The 16,901-nt window shown below is 37.6% G+C and overlaps 1 protein-coding gene across 6 annotated transcripts in view; it reads right to left on the bottom strand.

Moving 5' to 3' along the window:
• The window catches only part of MPDZ (multiple PDZ domain crumbs cell polarity complex component), a 181,011-nt gene that overhangs the window by 106,587 nt on the left and 57,523 nt on the right, over positions 1-16,901 (bottom strand). For all 6 annotated transcript variants that reach the window (XM_062208253.1, XM_062208256.1, XM_062208258.1 and 3 more), the window contains exons 4-10: positions 11,851-12,060; positions 10,737-10,876; positions 9,906-10,119; positions 9,004-9,132; positions 6,832-7,041; positions 3,012-3,126; positions 2,603-2,691 (exon numbers count right to left, since the gene is read on the bottom strand). In XM_062208253.1, the coding sequence (XP_062064237.1) occupies positions 2,603-2,691; positions 3,012-3,126; positions 6,832-7,041; positions 9,004-9,132; positions 9,906-10,119; positions 10,737-10,876; positions 11,851-12,060 (1,107 nt within the window). The remainder of the gene's footprint in view (positions 1-2,602; positions 2,692-3,011; positions 3,127-6,831; positions 7,042-9,003; positions 9,133-9,905; positions 10,120-10,736; positions 10,877-11,850; positions 12,061-16,901) is intronic.

Here is a 16,901-nt window from a genome sequence, read left to right as displayed (position 1 = left end):
ACTTGATCTTTAGAGTAGATTTCAAGAGGTGAACAGACGGCATAGGTAGACAATCCCCAGAACTAAACCCAAGAAGAGGCAAGGTGTTGCAATGTAGACTCAAAAGGCAGAGATAAAGGACTTCTCTCTTTTTTAAAATTGTGGTAGAAAACAATATAATATTTACCATCTTAACCATTTTTCAAGATACATTCAGTAATGTTAAATACATTCACACCCGTGCAAGATCTGCAGTACTTTTTCATCTTGTAAAACTGAAACACTATGCTGACTGAATAATAGCATTCCATTCCTCCTCTACCCAATCCTTGTAACCATTATTGTATTTTCTGCTTCTATAAGTCTGACTATTTTAGAAACCTCACATAAATTGAATCATATGGTATTTGTCTTTTTGTGACTGGCATATTTCACTTAGCATAAAGTCCTCAGGGTTCATCCATATTTTAGCATATCAAGACACAGGATTTTCTTCTTTTTAAAAATTCACATTTCATTGTACATTCATAGGGCACTTCAAAAAGTTCACAGAAATGGGAATTATAAACTTATTTTTATGCAAAACTGAAATTAATGCATAGTTTTTCATGATTTGTATTTTTCACAAACTTTTTATAATCCCTTTTATGAATGGATTTTAAACTATTTGGACTAAAATATTTTAAAAATTTATTTATGTGGCCAATGCCATGGCTCTCTTGGCTAATTCTCTGCCTGTGGCGCCAGCACCCTGGGTTCTAGTCCCAGTTGGGGCGCTGCGTACTAGTCCTGGTTGCTCCTCTTCCAGTCCATTTCTCTGCTGTGGCCCAGGAGGGCAGTGGAGGATGACCCAAGTGCTTGGGTCCCTGCACCCACATGGGAGACTGGGAGGAAGTACCCAGCCCCTTGCTTCGGATCGGTGCAGCGCTGGCCGTAGTGGCCATTAGGGGAGTGAACCAACGGAAGGAAGATCTTTCTCTCTGAATCTCTCTCTCTCACTGTCTATAACTCTGTCAAATAAAAAAAAACTATTTATGTATATATTTATTTATTTGAGAGGCAGAGAAACAGAAAAAGAGAGCTCCCACCCACTGGTTCACTCCTCAAATGCCCACAATGGCTGCGGTTGGACCAAGCCAAAAACAGCATCAAGGAACACAATTCATCTCTCTCATGTGGGAGGCAGGAACCTGAACATTTGAGCCATGACCACTGCAACTGAGAGGCTATACCAGCAGGAATCTGGAGGCAAGAGTTAAGAGCTGGGGATCAAACTGAGGCATTCCAACGTAGGATGTAGGTATGTCAACCAGTGTCCTCCTGTCTAGGCCAAGCACCCACCCTAATTTTTAATTTCATTTTCTGTGAACTTTTTGTAGTACTCTTTTACACCACGTTTTCTTTGTCCACTTAGCCATCAATAGACATTTGAGCTGCTTCCAGGTCTTGGGTATTGTGAACAATAGCAATGAACAAGGACTCATCTACCTTAATATCATGCTTTCGTACTATTATTAAGATCCTGAGCAAACACAAGATACTTAATTAAGCTTAAGCAAGTATATATTGAAATCAGTCAACATCCCCCAAGGTGTCCTTCAAAGACTGTGGTTTGGGAAAAGGAAGATCCCATAGTCACAAAGTTTAGCAAATAATGAACAGGGGTAAATGGCTTTCTCTAATGCAGGACTTCTCAGAATCTTTAATTTTTTAATGTGCAATATGAATTCCAAGAAAACTGTATGCAAGGGTACTTAAAAAATAAATGTAAAGTGGAATAAAAGGTTTTGGTGCAAAAACTTTTTGGTATTCATCCATAGCTTTTTTTCATAATATGCATTTTTCATGAATTTTTGAAGGTTCTTCATATGCATAGATTCTGAAAATTTTGCAACAAAATAAACTTCTCTCTCAATTCCTTTTTCTATGAACTTTAAATGTACTTTCTTATATCCAGCTTTTCCAAAATTTATCTGACCAGGAAGCTCTTGGTAAAGGGTCTCTTACATTTGTGTTTCGGGGAGTAGTTTGGGAAGCCTAGTATTCACTGAACACTCAATGCTGAACTGAAGGATGCATTCTACTGTACGCAGCCTGAAGTAACCAAATGCTTTAAGAAACTGGTATTACCAAGATAACAATAACAGCTTGATCTTTGGAAGACTAACTGGATGTTTCTCTCATTTTTATATATTCTTAGAGCTAAAAGGAGCTGCCGTCATGAAACCAATAATATTCTACTGATTACAAGAACATGTACACATCCCAATTCAGATTTGAGTACCTTAACTGTCATGGTGGATACTCTTTACCTTTGGAGTTTGTGCAAGTACAGTACAAATGCATTATCAATGTAGCAAATTCATTACACCCAGATACTGGATATGTTAGAAATTATTAAGAGGACTCCCCTTTAGAATTGAGGTCTGTAAAGTTTCTATCCAAAGCTCTATTTTATTGCCACAATATAATAAGCAGAGTAATTATGACAGCTTGCCTTCACATTACCAAAGCAATCTTAAATCAGCACAGAGTTATTTTTGTTCTCAAAACTAAGTAAACTGGGAGAATATAAAATGCAAAGGTGAAAATTAACACAGTTATTACTAAATGAGAAACTTACTGCTATAATTTGATCTCCAATTTGGATTCTTCCATCATGTTCAACAGCACTGCTTTTGGTAATGCTCTTTACAAAGATTCCTGAAGGTTCTAAGGTTAAAAAGAGGTTATTTTTTACTTATTTTGCACAGCACAAGCAAAGAATAGCCATCCTTTACTCTCAAATGAAGCTCTTGTTTTGGAGAAATATATTTCAACAAGCCACAGAAACAAAATCTCTAGCAGAAACGTAGGCTACAGAATAGGACAACTGTTTTATGCCTTAAATATGTCACCTAAATTATTCCTAAGAAATTTTTCAACCACTATACTCTATCTGAAAAAAAAAAGAATATTAATGTAGTATTTCATAAGACACAGATACTAGAGGCAATCGCCAAAATTAAAGTAGTATTTAATTTTAAAATTACCTAATTTTTTATCTCCAATGTAACCAGCAATGGTAATTCCTAATCCCTGGACATTTTTCGTGAGTTCTACATCAAATGTTTCACTTTCTTCACTTTTCTGAGTAGAAGCATCAACCTAAATCAAAACCAATTAATATACAGAGAATTAGATGTGTAGGAAGTTAAAAAATATATACAACCTTAATTTATGAATCATGTGGTTTAATGTATCAGAGAGCACCGCTAAAGAGTTAATAGTAGAGATCACTCTTTCAGTCAAGACACCATGGGCCGAGAATCACATTTTAACTCAGAAACAAGTGTCAGGAATAAGGCCCAACTCTCCATATCAGAGAGATACATTACTGTTTGTTTATACAAAATTTTAGAAAGCAAAGGTTTTTTTAATTAGCAAATTCTATTTTCAGAGATGGTTACTTTTTGTTTCCAGGGGAATAAGGATGTAGCACAGTTGAACAAGCAAATTATTTTAATTCAAACCAGTAAATTCAAATCTAGCTTTGCTACCTAATCTCTCTAAATATCACTTTCTCTCTTGAAAAGAAAAAACACCTACCAGTTCAGCTACCATTTACTGAGCAGTTTTTACTGAACAGGCACTTGGCATCTCTTAGTTCATTAGCCCTTACCATAATCCACCAAGGTAAGTACAATTAGTTTGTACATTTGTCAGTGGGGAAACTGAGGAACAATAATCTTTTTAAGGGAAACCTGGAAGCAAGAAGCAATCTGTAGAAGCAGAATTTAAATCCAGATAGTCTGGTTGCGGAGTCCCTGCTCTTAAATAATAAACAGTGTGTAAAATCTCTAGTAGAACACAGAGGTTGTAGTGCTATCATGTTAGCTGATATTATTATCTTAAATTTAGAATTGATGGGTAACACCGTGAATATGGGTTAATAATCTATCCTGCAGAGATGATATTAACAAAACGATGAGTTATTCTGACAACCACTGAAATTCACCAAAGCAGTATTTTTAAAAAATTTTTTTATTTATTTTATTATTATTTTTTTTTAGGGGCCAATGCTGTGGCATAGCAGGTAAAGACGCCTTGTGCAGTAACGGCATCCCAAATGGGTGCCAGTTTTAGTCCTGGCCACTCTACTTCCAGTCTAGCTCTCTGCTATAGACTGGGAAAGCAACAGAACATGGCCCAAGTGCTTGGGCCTCTGGAACCACGTGGGAGACCTGGAGAAGCTCCTGGCTCTTGACTTCAGAACTGCTCAGCTGTTGTGGCCATTTCGGGAGTGAACCAGTGGATGGAAGACCTCTCTCTCTCTCTCTTTGCCTCTGCCTATCTATAACTCTGCCTTTCAAATAAATAAATAAATCTTTAAAAATAAATTGTCCTCTTATTTGTTTTATAAATTCAAACTTTAATATGAAAAACTGTTTACAAGAAAGTGTGCCTTTCCACATGAGCATCAGTCACACCTGGAATGGCAGCTGAAAGCTGGTTTCTCAGATGTCAGCTTCTCTAACATGTGCAGTTATTATTAATTGCATGTTGGACTACAGGGCACTGGTGGACTGGTACAATATTCATCAATAAGCTATTGGTAATACACATTAGTGTGATGCTACAGATTCTACAGGGAATCCTAAGATAAATAAAATCAAGATTATAGGTTCTAATGGACATGCAGCTTGAGGCTAACTAGTAATGTTTTCTGCTTTCCTTTAAACAAACTTTGTATCTCATTGATGGTTCACCTAAATGAGATATAATTTTACAGTAAAGTTTGATTTATTTTTTCATTGCACATAATTATCTGTGCAAACTTAGCAAAAGTTTAAAGTTTAGATAATTACAAGAAAATGACAGGATGAAATCTGCTTCAATTGAAACAAATGTGTTTTCTATTTTTAATAAGACTTATGCGAGTGCTATTTTAGAGGGTGGCAATTTGACTATCGAATGGTTTTAAAAGGGGCACAAGCTTCAGAAATGATGATATGCACAGAATAGATATTTTTCTAAGCTTTCAATTACATCAAGTAGTTTTCTGTATTGCATTCATTTATATGTTGCTGAATAAAATGTTTTGTTTACCACAAAAGAATGTCATTTAAATACTTCCATAAACAAGCTTTCTTTAATTCTTTATCAAAAATAGCAACCAAACTCAATCCTAAAATCAACAGAATCATGGAAATTTCAAGTGTTCTAATAAAGTTTCAAAGGGCTTGTGGAGAAGGTTAAGATATTTAAAAAAAGAATTTGTAGCCAATGTTTAAAAAAACTTCAATAGAATAAAACACAAATGCATTTTCATCTAGGAAGAGAATACAGGACCTGCACTGAATATAAAGCTCATCCAGAAATTGGGGGCAATTCCATTATTAAATCTTTTTTTTTTTTTTTTTGACAGGCAGAGTGGACAGTGAGAGAGAGAGAGAGAGAGAGAGAGAGAAAGGTTTTCCTTTTTGCCGTTGGTTCACCCTCTAATGGCCGCCGCGGCTGGCGCACTGTGGCCGTTGCACCGCGCTGATCCGATGGCAGGAGCCAGGTGCTTCTCCTGGTCTCCCATGGGGTGCAGGGCCCAAGGACTTGGGCCATCCTCCACTGCCTTCCCTGGCCACAGCAGAGAGCTGGCCTGGAAGAGGGGCAACCGGGACAGGATCGGTGCCCCGACCGGGACTAGAACCCGGTGTGCCGGTGCCGCAAGGTGGAGGATTAGCCTATTGAGCCGCGGCGCCGGCCTCATTATTAAATCTTTAAGAGATTTCTAGATAAAACTATTTTGTAGATATTTTCATCCACTGTAGTCTGTGGCCTATAGACTAGCTGAGAAACTACTACCTGCCAATAATTTCAAAATTTTCTAGCTCTTTTCATATCAAGAACAAAGATGGAATGTTTTACCTATGAGCCAAGCTTTTGCTATAAGACCCAAAGCCTAACTTTTGTTTAAAAAATTATATAATGAGGAGAACAATGACTAGTCATTAGAATCTGGTAACAGTTCTAAGACATACCTTAAGACAATAATAATAAAATATTTTAATAAGCCTTATTCACTCCCATATAGCCTACCTCTATTTCTCAAACATCTGAAACAAAAACGAGTAGACCGAAAAGAAAAGTGGTTGAAAGGGAATGATTAGAACTGTGACCTACCTTAGAGAAAGCCTTCTAATTAAGAGAAAGAATTAAACATTTCGGATATGAGTTGCTAATTTTGCCATGCTCCAAAAGATTATTCTCACAAATGTGCTGCTTAGAAACAAAAATGTGAGGACTAGCACTGTGGTTCAGTGGGTTTAGTTGTCACCTGTGATTCCAGCGCCCCATCCCTGAGCGCCAGTTGGATTCCTGGCTGTGCCACATTAATCCAGCTCCATGCTGATGTGCCTGAGAAAGCACAGGAAGATGACACAAGAACTTGGGTTCATGGCTTCAGCCTGGCCCAGCCCCAGCAGCTGCAGCTATTTAGGGGAGTGAATCAGCATTTAGAAGAACGATCTCTCTCTTTCTCTCTCTCTGTGTACATATATACATATATGTATACATGTTTATGTGTGTATGTGTATATATATGTATGTATGTGTGTGTATATATAAAACTCTGCCTTTTAAGAAATAAATGGATTAAAAAACAATATGAAACAACAATGTGCACTTCAGTCCATTTTCATCTATTTATACATGATGTCTGATTAATAAAATATTACTAGTGCTGAAGCATCTCAATTAGAATTTGAATCTGTTCTTTTGCACTATATATGAACAACAGGAATTCTGGTTTCTGAATCAACAACTCTGTCATCTAACTGCTATGTCTCAGACCTTCACATTAACTGTTTTACCTACTCACCCGCATCTCTGGCGTAGAAGAAGGGGAGGAGGAGAAGGTAATGCCCAAAGAGGAGGGTGCAGCAGATTCTTCCATGGCACCTCTTGCAATCATCAACTTAACTCTGTTTCCACATTGCCTGAGGACTTGTGCTACCTGCTCACTGCTCATTCCTGCCAGGTCTGTGTCACCAATCTTTAGAATGTGGTCTCCACTGCATAATCGCCCATGCTGAATAAAAACGGTGAATAATTGGGACACTGTTATTGCAACTGCATCAAAGAATCCTACATGAGGGGGAAGGGAATAGTAAACCCTGGCATGCTATGGGGTCAGACATTTGGCTCAATGGTTAAGACACCACTTGGGGTCACTGCATCCCATGTCAGAGTGCTAGGGTTCAAGTCCAGGCTCTGCTTCTAAGTCCAGCTTTGTGCTGATGAACACCCTAGGATTCAGCACCTGATGGGGCTCGAGTACTTGGATCGCTGCCATCCATATGGAAGTTTGGGAATGAAATCCAGGCTCCTGGCTTCTGCTTAGACCAGCCCTAGCTATGGCAAGTATTTAAGGAATAAACCAGCAGACAGAAAACCTCTTTCTGTCTCTGTTTCCCTCTCTGTGCTTCTTTGCCTTCAAAATAAATAAAATACAAATAAACTTTTAATAGAAAATTTAAGAAACATGATATGAACCATCAAGAAATATTGTATTAATGCTACAATTTTCTGTCTGGCCATTTCAATTATAAATGTTCCCCGAGTTCCTTGACAGATGAAACCCTTGAGAAGCTAAAACTTCAAGCAGATAAGGGGAGAGAACATGGACCTTATCAGCCTCTATACAAGTGTCATTCAGGAAAGCTTTCTGCAGTGATGGAACCATTCTCCACTGTCCCACACAGCAGCGACTAGCGACAAGCAGCTAAGGAGCACTCGAAATGTGGCTAGTCCAACTGAGAGACAGAACTGTAATTCCACCTACTTTTAATTAATTTGAATTTTAAAAGTGACATGTGGCAAGTGGCTACATAATGGGAAAGTGAAGCTCTATGTTAAAGATAAAGTGTATATATAATCCCAAACATCAACTGGGGAAATTTCATTTGACAATGTGAGCTGCTTGCTACTGTTTAAAGCAAAGACAAACTTTAAAAGCAAAAATTTTCACATTACTGTGCTACTGTTACACCTCTACTGATAAAGTTTCCAAAAGAAATTTCTCAGAAACCTGATGTCCTGGTTTAACTTCAAACACACGTGTAAAAACACAGATATATATATATATATATATATATATATATATATATATTACAATTAAGGCAAGAGTTATTTAAATTAGCAAAATATGTCAAGTTAAAAGATAAGTCATAGCTGGGGACGAAGCTATGGTGCAGCAGGTTAAAGCAACCACCTGCAGCACCAACATCCCATATGGACACTGGTTCGAGTCCCAGCTGCTCCACTTCCAATCCAGCTCTCTGCTGTGGCCTGGAAAAGCAGTAGAAGATGGCCCAAGTCCTTAGGCCCCTGCAGCCACGTGGGACGACCTGGAAGAAGCTCCCGGCTCCTGGCTTCAGATCCACGAAGCTCCAGCTATTGTAGCTGTTTGGGAGTGAACCAGCATATAAAAGACCTCTCTTTCTTTCTCTCTGACTCTGCCTCTCTGTAACTCTGCCTTTCAAATAAATAAATAAATATTTTTTTTTAAAAAAAGCCAATGCTTCAGTAAGTAAACCACTGTCGTCATAAAAATAGGCTCTGCTCATATGCAAAGATGATATCAAGAACCCTTCACTAAGGGGGCAAGTGACATCTTATTTTTCCTCTCAATAATGCAGCATTCTTTTTCTATAAAATCATGTGACTATAAAACAGCTGACTAAGTTTATAAATATGACTTACACAATACAAAGAGAAGCTGCCTTGGCAATGGCCAAAACCACAACCCTGCCTTTGGTCTGTCATGCTAAGGTTTTAAGTTCATTCTCTATAATTATATCTTAAGATCAATGTCCCTTTCGGAAGCTTTATCTCCCAGTTCTCAGAGGGTATTTCATGGTGAACACAATAAAACAGAAGATCAGTTTCTCTGACATTACGTAAGGACAAAGTTTGCTCTCTACAGAGCAGACTATAGAGATGCACTGCACTGTTTCCTAAAATGCCACAGAAGACCTATGATGCAGCTCACCTGATCAGCTACTCCTCCAGGCAAAATGGTTTTTACTATCACACCAGTTGCTTTTCCTCCTATGATGCCAAATCCCAGACCAGATCCGTCATTCACCAGTTCAATAGTTTCCACATGCTGCCAGTGAACCTAAAAGCAAAGCTCCTATGTGAATTTATAAAACACTAAAATTTTATATTAGAGAGGAGATTTTTGTGATCAGTATTTCATTAACACCAAATAACTGAATTCAGACATAACAATGAGCCCTAACAATGGCCCTTTTGTTTAATATACTTCCCTTTCAATGGACTGTTACTGCTATTGATAAAAGCCTTTTTAAACCTGTCAATACATCACTATAATGATTGCATTTCACCAGCTGAAGATGACACTGATCTGCAAGGTTCTTACAGAACTTCTTTAATACACACACACACACACACACGGAAAGGAAAGGAAAAAGATTAAGGGGAAAAAAAAATCCTGTCACCCTCAAAATGAATGTCTTCAGCATAATCCTGCCTTGGGGCAGGATTCCAAATTCCATGATTTTTTAAAGTCACTGACAGCTAACTGTAACAATATAATTGTATAATTTACAAATCAAAATTATATCTGTCTACAGATAAAAACTGATTTTTTTAAAAGGACTACTGGTTTTTTTTTTGTTTTTTTTTTTTCTTTTTTGGAATGTCATCAAATAAAAAAAAATGACACAAAGAAAAGTAAAGTAAAGGTTGTATTTGAAAGCTGTTTCTGAATCATATTGAAATCACAAATACTCCAGGCTGGAGGGAGAGAAAAGAATAAAAGAGCAAACACTTAAGAAGTATAAAGAATCTACAGGAATTAGAAAGTGTGGACAACCAGAAAGAACTAGAAAACAGGTAAGGTTCCTTCTGAAAGTCTTAGATACTCACCGGATTAGAGTGAGCTGAAATTGTACTGGCTGCAGATGGAGAACGGGAAACTATGGGGCTGATAAGTGGAGGCAAGGAGCCTCTGGCAATAACCAGCTGGACAGTATCTTTGGCTTTCTGGAGGATGCTGATAGCCTGCTGATGAGTAATTGTCTGGTCAAGTGCCTGTCCATTGATAGCAAGGATCTGATCTGTCTCCTTCAATCTTCCATCTCTATCAAAGATGCAAAAGGGAGCAAAAGATATTTGACAGCTCTCAAGGGAAATTACCTTCTTTAAAATTTATGTTCAGGCTAGTTTTAATACTGTTTCCTAATTTCCACACTTTTTAAAGCTTTTTCATGCAGTTCTACTTAAGTGATCAACTCTCTTAAGGTAATTCCATAGCTATCCCCTAATCAGCTAGCCCCATTTAAAGCCATCTTTATTTCAGCTGCTCATTCAACCTCCATTTTGAATATTGAATACTGCTCTCTTCTAAAAATGAAAGTGCAGATGCAAATATTCACTTGTTGCTTTGATAATTTAACAAAGCTCAAATTATCATGAGTGATTACTAGTACAGTAATTCTCAAATCTCACCGAAAAGAGCCCATTTAATAACAATGAAAATAATGTTATCAAATTTTTCTTACTAAAATGCAATTAAGTTAATGACTATATTTAAAAGCTATGCTCATTTCAAAAGACTTGCTATTTATTACAACCATGTTGTCATTTCTAAAAACTGGTAGTAGATTACATCCAGGTTTTTTGTGTCTGACATTGATTTTTTATTTCAAAACCTTGTAAATGTGGTATCAAAAACAGAAGATGCTGCAATGGTCTCACCTGTGAGCCACACTGCCCTCCTGAACTTCTTGTACAAATATTCCCAGCTCACCCCTGTTTTCACTCCTTAGTCCCACAACACTAAACCCAAGGCCTCCACACGGAGGTTTGAGGAGCTCAAAAACTTCTATATGGCGACCCTGGTCAGGAAACAAAACAGGAAATAAAATCAAGAGCAGAAACAGTATTTTTTTTTTCACTTTGTGTTGCTATATGGGGGCAAACTGTTGAAATCGTTACCTAATATATACTAAACTGATCTTTTGTATATAAAGAGAATTGAAAATGAATCATGATGGGATTGGAAGGGGAGAGGGAGCGGGAAAGGGGAGGGTTGTGGGTGGGAGGGAAGTTTTGGGAGGGGGAAGCCATTGTAACCCATAAGCTGTACTTTGGAAATTTATATTCATTAAATAAAAGTTTAATAAAAAAAAAAGAGCAGAAACAGTCTTCTTACTCGTGGCATTACTTTGCTTAAAATTTTTTAAATGTTTTAAGATAATTTTTAGCACACATCACCTAGAATGCGATGTTTCATTTGTACTAAAGAATAGTTCTGGAATACAACATACATTGCTCAAGTTAAAATGTCTTAGTAGTAGAGGACATTGTAGCTCAGTGGGTTAAGCCACTGCTTCTAACACAGGCATTCTGTATCAAAGAGCTAGTTCAAGTTGCAGCAACCCCGCTTCAGACTCAGCTTCCTGCTAATGCACCTGGCAAGGCAGCAGACCATGGCCAACTACTTGGGTCTCTGCCACCTACATTGGAGAGCCAGATGGAGTTCCAGGCTCCTTGGTTTTGTCTTGTCTCAACCTTCACTATTGAAGGTATTCTTGGAGTGAACCAGTGAAAAATCTCTCTCTGTGTCTGTGTCCATGTCTATCTCTGTCTCCGTCTCTCTTTCTCTGTCACTCTGCCTTCCAAATAAATAAATAAGAAAAAAAAAGTACTTAAAAATATTTGAACTATCCAAACTTCCACAAAATCAACTTCGATTCAATTTTCTCAGATGTTATAAACATTACTGTATTCTTCAAATTATGCAGAACTTGATTAAACTCCTCAGATAACTATATATTCTACCACAACTAACGCAAAGAAGTGTTCTTACCTGGGCCATATTTTTAATCAGCTGATCAAATTCATCACAAGCTGGCTTTCCATTAATGTGTGGAGCACCAGATGCTGTAAGTGCTTCCTGATTCCCATTACTTGGGGATAATAAAAATGATTCACTTTGCAGAGTAGGCATTACAGCTGGACTAAGATGAGGAATGTGAGCATATTCAACATTTGAAGTTGTACAAGTTGCAATGTTTACCTAAGAGTAACAGAGATTAATAATAATTTTGACATTCCATAAACTATTTCATAGAAACATTCCAAGAAGGATGATAAAGTTCAGATGAAATTCCAAAGTACCCCATATCCTTTCACCCAACAATTTCATTTCAAGAAATTTATTTCAGGAAAAAAAATACTATACTAATACATGTATACAGGAATGTTCAATGTAGCACTACTTATGAATGTGAAAATTTTTAAAAAAATGAATTATTTCCAGTGTTCAATTTCAATATATTCATTAAAACAGACATAAAAATATGTATCACGGTCTAAAGTGAAAAAGCTGTTTATCAAACAACATGAATAGTATGCACATTCCAAAAAAGACATTTACATATGTTTTAAACATTTTGAAGAATAAGTACTGGTTATCTCTGACAGGATTCTAGGGGGGTCATTTACTTTCTACATTGCTTGTGTTTTTATAATAATGTGTGAAGGAAAGAAGTTGGTCACTCCCAAAGAGAGAGCTGGACTTTATCACCAACTACTAAAAACTAACTTCTAAACCTTGAAATTTCCCAAATCAGGGAGAGTATCATTGCTTCTCATGGTGAGCCACAAGACATCATGACGGAAGCCCAATTTCTGAATCTAAGTTCAATCATATGAGCAATCAGCCAATCACAGCCAGTTAATAACACCTTAATTTAATCAAAAGAAAAACCTCTGGACATCAAGCTCAGGTGAGCTTCCTGGCTTTGCAACACTCCATATATATTCTCACACATATATACTGGAAGCACAACATTTCTCCAGGAAAACAAGAGCTGCACATTGGGAACACTCACATACTCCATACCATGAATCTCTTCCTCAACTGACTTTTTTTTTTTTAAAGATTTATTGATTTATTTGAAAGTCAGAGTTACATAGAGAGAGGAAAGTGAGAGAGATCTTCCACCCACTGGTTCACTCCCCAGATGGCCACAATGGCCAGAGCTGTGCTGATCCGAAGCCAGGAGCCAGGAGCTTCTTCCAGGTCTCCCACGCAGTGCAGGGGGCCAAGAACTTAGGCCATCTTGTACTGCTTTCCCAGACCATAGCAGAGAGCTGGATCAGAAGTGGAGCAGCCGGGTCTTGAACCGGCACCCATAAGGGATGCTGGTGCTTCAGGCCAGGGCATTAACTCACTGTGCCACAGCACTGGCCCCCTTCAACTGACTTTTAAATTGAGTCCTCTTCTGATAATAGATCATAAATATGAGTAATATATTTCAGAGAATTCTGTGAGACCTTCTAATAAATTATCAAAACTGAGGGTAGTTTCAGGAACCTCCAAACTTGTAGTTGGTATCAGAAGTAAGGGTAGTCCTGACTATCCTTTTCCCTTTAACTTTGTGGCTGGACCTTAACTCTTTGCAAGTGGTGTCAGAAGTGTTGAGAGGGGTCTGTTAGCTGTCTGCAGTCCCATACCCTAACTCTAGATACAGAGATATAAGTGACAACAACCAAAGATCATACCATTTTGGGGGAAAAAAATCCTAATTACTTGTGTGTGCCTGTTGCAATGAGCTCCAATTTAAAGTTCTGTAATTAATAAAGCAGTACAGTCGGTGTTGATTTTGTACTTCTCTAGGGTACCACAAATGTGACTTTTTAGACAGGACTGTATATCAGAAGGATTGCTTTAACCACAGCTGGCTCACTTTCTGACCTCCTCTCCTAGCACTGCCTCTCACCCAGCAAGCTTCAGCCATGCTGACCTCCCACTGCCAAGTCACTCCACTAGTCTGCCCCAAATACCTACATGGTTACTTCTTTTCTCCATTTCAATACACCTAACTGCACCTCACAAAAGGCCTATATGGACAACCTTACCCGAGACAGCATTAGTCATTATGCTCCTTGAGTTTACCCTGAACTACCTGCCTTCAAGGCAGTAAGCACCACCTGACAACATCACTGTTGTCTTGGAGTTCCATGCCAGTTGGTGGAGAAACACCAGAATGTGAAATTCTTTAGCAGCAGAATGACTATTGCATTTTCTATGTCCTCAGCAGAGTTAGGGTTTAGTATACATTTGCAAAGAGTGGATGATTAGCCCAACAGTTAAGATACTCAGATATCTATACCAGAGTACCTGGGTTTGATCCCCAGCTCCTGATTTCAGCTTCTTGCTAAAGTAGACTCCGGGAGGCAACAGGTATTGCTCAAGCAATTGGGTCCCTGGCTCCCATCTTAAGCATCAGCACAGGCCCAGGCACTGTAAGCATTTGTGGAATGAACCAGCAATGAGAGCTAGCTCTCCCTCTCTCCCTCTCTTCCTCTCTCCCTCTCTCCCTCTCACTCTCTCACTCTTTCCCATCTAATATATGCAAAACAAATGTTTATCCATCCTTTAAGCACCTACTCTAACCCAGTTTCTTCAAGCAACCCTCCAAATACAATTGTCTTCATTTTACAGATAGATGATACAATTACACAAAGTCACACACCTAATAAGTAATTTGTGACCTGGACTTTTTTTCCATCACATTGTTCCTATTATCTTTGTATTACACACAAAGCATACAGAGACATTTATGAAAATATGACACTATGTAAAAAAAGCATCCACGGATAGATATTTCACATTATATCACCAATCCGTAAATGAGTTTGTTACCTGTTCTTAAAAATAAAACAAAAAACTCTTTAAGTTACCACAGTTACCAAAAATTCCACGATTATACTAGCTATCTACAATCATAGATGAAAAAGAGATCAATGTGTTGAGAAGAGGCTTTTGGGAATCCTTTCAAGTGCTTATTTTTAAATCTACAGCAGGCATGATCAATTATTATTTTTCAAAAGCAAGCTTCTGGTGCCAAGACTGATTTTTTTTTTTTATCCTGAGCCATGGCAACTCCAGTAAAGTCTGCCAGCGAAGATACACCGCTCAGGTTGAAGCAGATGGCATAATGAAATCTGTGACAGGCTGAAGATCCCACACACCAGGACCTAATGCCTATGGTATGTTTGCATAGGAAAAAATATTTGGACTTCTGATATGGTAAGCCAGAATGAACAAATCCCATTCCAAGAATAGAGAGTCTATCTATAAAAATTAACTACTGTGTAGAAGCTTTGATACTATGGGAGACCACGCATGAAGGCATTCCAAGAGTAAAGTTACTAGGAGCAGAATAGGTACAACAGTGTAACATGAGAACCATATGAATGCATTTCATATCAATTGTCTTCTACTAATTTGTTAATGTTTGATAAATGTCAAGGAATCCTCCTGCTTCCTCTGAGCTCTTGAGATTTACATAATACAAAAGCTAAGATAACAGAGTTCACTAATTTCAAAAATATAATTGACATTTAATCACACAAAAGTCTTATTTTAAAATCTGCAAACTGTCACACTTAGGAAAAAATTACAAAAATACCTTTTAATTCTGCTGTGACTTTATTAAAGTGGCTTTCTGAATTCTCTTTGACAAACACGAATGAATTTTATTTGCCTTGATGAGTCTGTTCATAGCAGACATGCTATAAATGTTTAATAAAAAGATCTTGACTCCCATCCCTGGTTTATGGAATACAAAACAAACAGAAGCAAACACAAATATCTGGTGATGTTTATATACAGATAAACAATCTGTATAATTTATGGAATTTGCTAGTAAGTGAGCAAAAGTCACCAAATAATTATCTGTTCTCTGTTTAACTTCTGGCTCAGTATCTCAGTCTACAAAGGGCTTTCATTTGCTTAGTAAATAAACATATATTAACTGAATTTATGGATTTTAACTAGTACTATTACCTAAAACATAACTTAAATGATCATTATGCAAATTATTCAAGTAAAACGTTTGCAAATTCTTTGTAAAAGGCACATGAAACACCTACTCAAGAGTCTGAGGTATAGAAATAGTCAGAATCAATTAGATTGATTCAGTCATTTCAAAAGTTCAAATAAAGCAGAAATCATTACAAAGGATAAATATACAACTTAAGCCCTTTGTTCTAACTTAAAACATACATGTGTTCAATCTTAATACCTTGATACACACTTAAGGTGTACTTGAATATGGTTACAAAAATGAGAGGCCTCAACCTTAATATGTAAACTTTGCTCACAGAATATGGTATTATTTTTTTATTTCAGTCTCTGTAAGAGACCGAATTTAGGCACTTAAAACCTAACTTCATTGAGGAAATCGTCTAGATTTTTATGAGCTATTTTCTCAATGTTTTATAGTTTGAGAAAACATAACTAATCCAACAACAACTACTTTATCAATTCACATCCATAGTTTTCAAAAGAATTTAAACGATTTTTCATAAAAAAAAACTACTGTCAGTAGGGCCGGCGCTGTGGCGTAGCGGGTAAAGCCGCCGCCTGCAGTGCCAGCATCTCTTATGGGTGCTAGTTTGAATCCTGGCTTCTCTACTTCCGATCCAGCTCTCTGCTATAGCCTGGGAAAGCAGTAGAAGATGGTCCAAGCCCTGGGCCATCACATGGGTGACCTGGGGGAAGCTCCTGGCTCCTGGCTGGGGATCTGCGCAGCTCCAGTTGCAGCCACCTGGGGAGTGAAACAATGGATGGAAGACCTCTCTCTCTACCTCTGCCTATCTCTAACTCTGCCTTTCAAATAAATAAATAAATCTTTAAAAAAAAAAGAAAACTATTGTCAGAAAAATTATACCATATTATAAGTCATTATAAAGAAGTATTAATAGGGGCCAGTGCTGTGGCACACTAGGTTAATCCTCCACCTGCAGCGGCGGCATCCCATATGGGAAGACCTTTCTCTCTGTCTCTCTCTCACTGACTGTAACTCTACCTGTCAAATAAATAAAAAAAAAATCTTTTAAAAAGTA

This window comes from Lepus europaeus, chromosome 12 (assembly GCF_033115175.1).
Source record: "Lepus europaeus isolate LE1 chromosome 12, mLepTim1.pri, whole genome shotgun sequence".
Classification (NCBI taxonomy): domain Eukaryota; kingdom Metazoa; phylum Chordata; class Mammalia; order Lagomorpha; family Leporidae; genus Lepus; species Lepus europaeus.
Note: the sequence above shows the minus strand (reverse complement) of the source record. Positions and strands in the feature narration are given on the sequence as shown.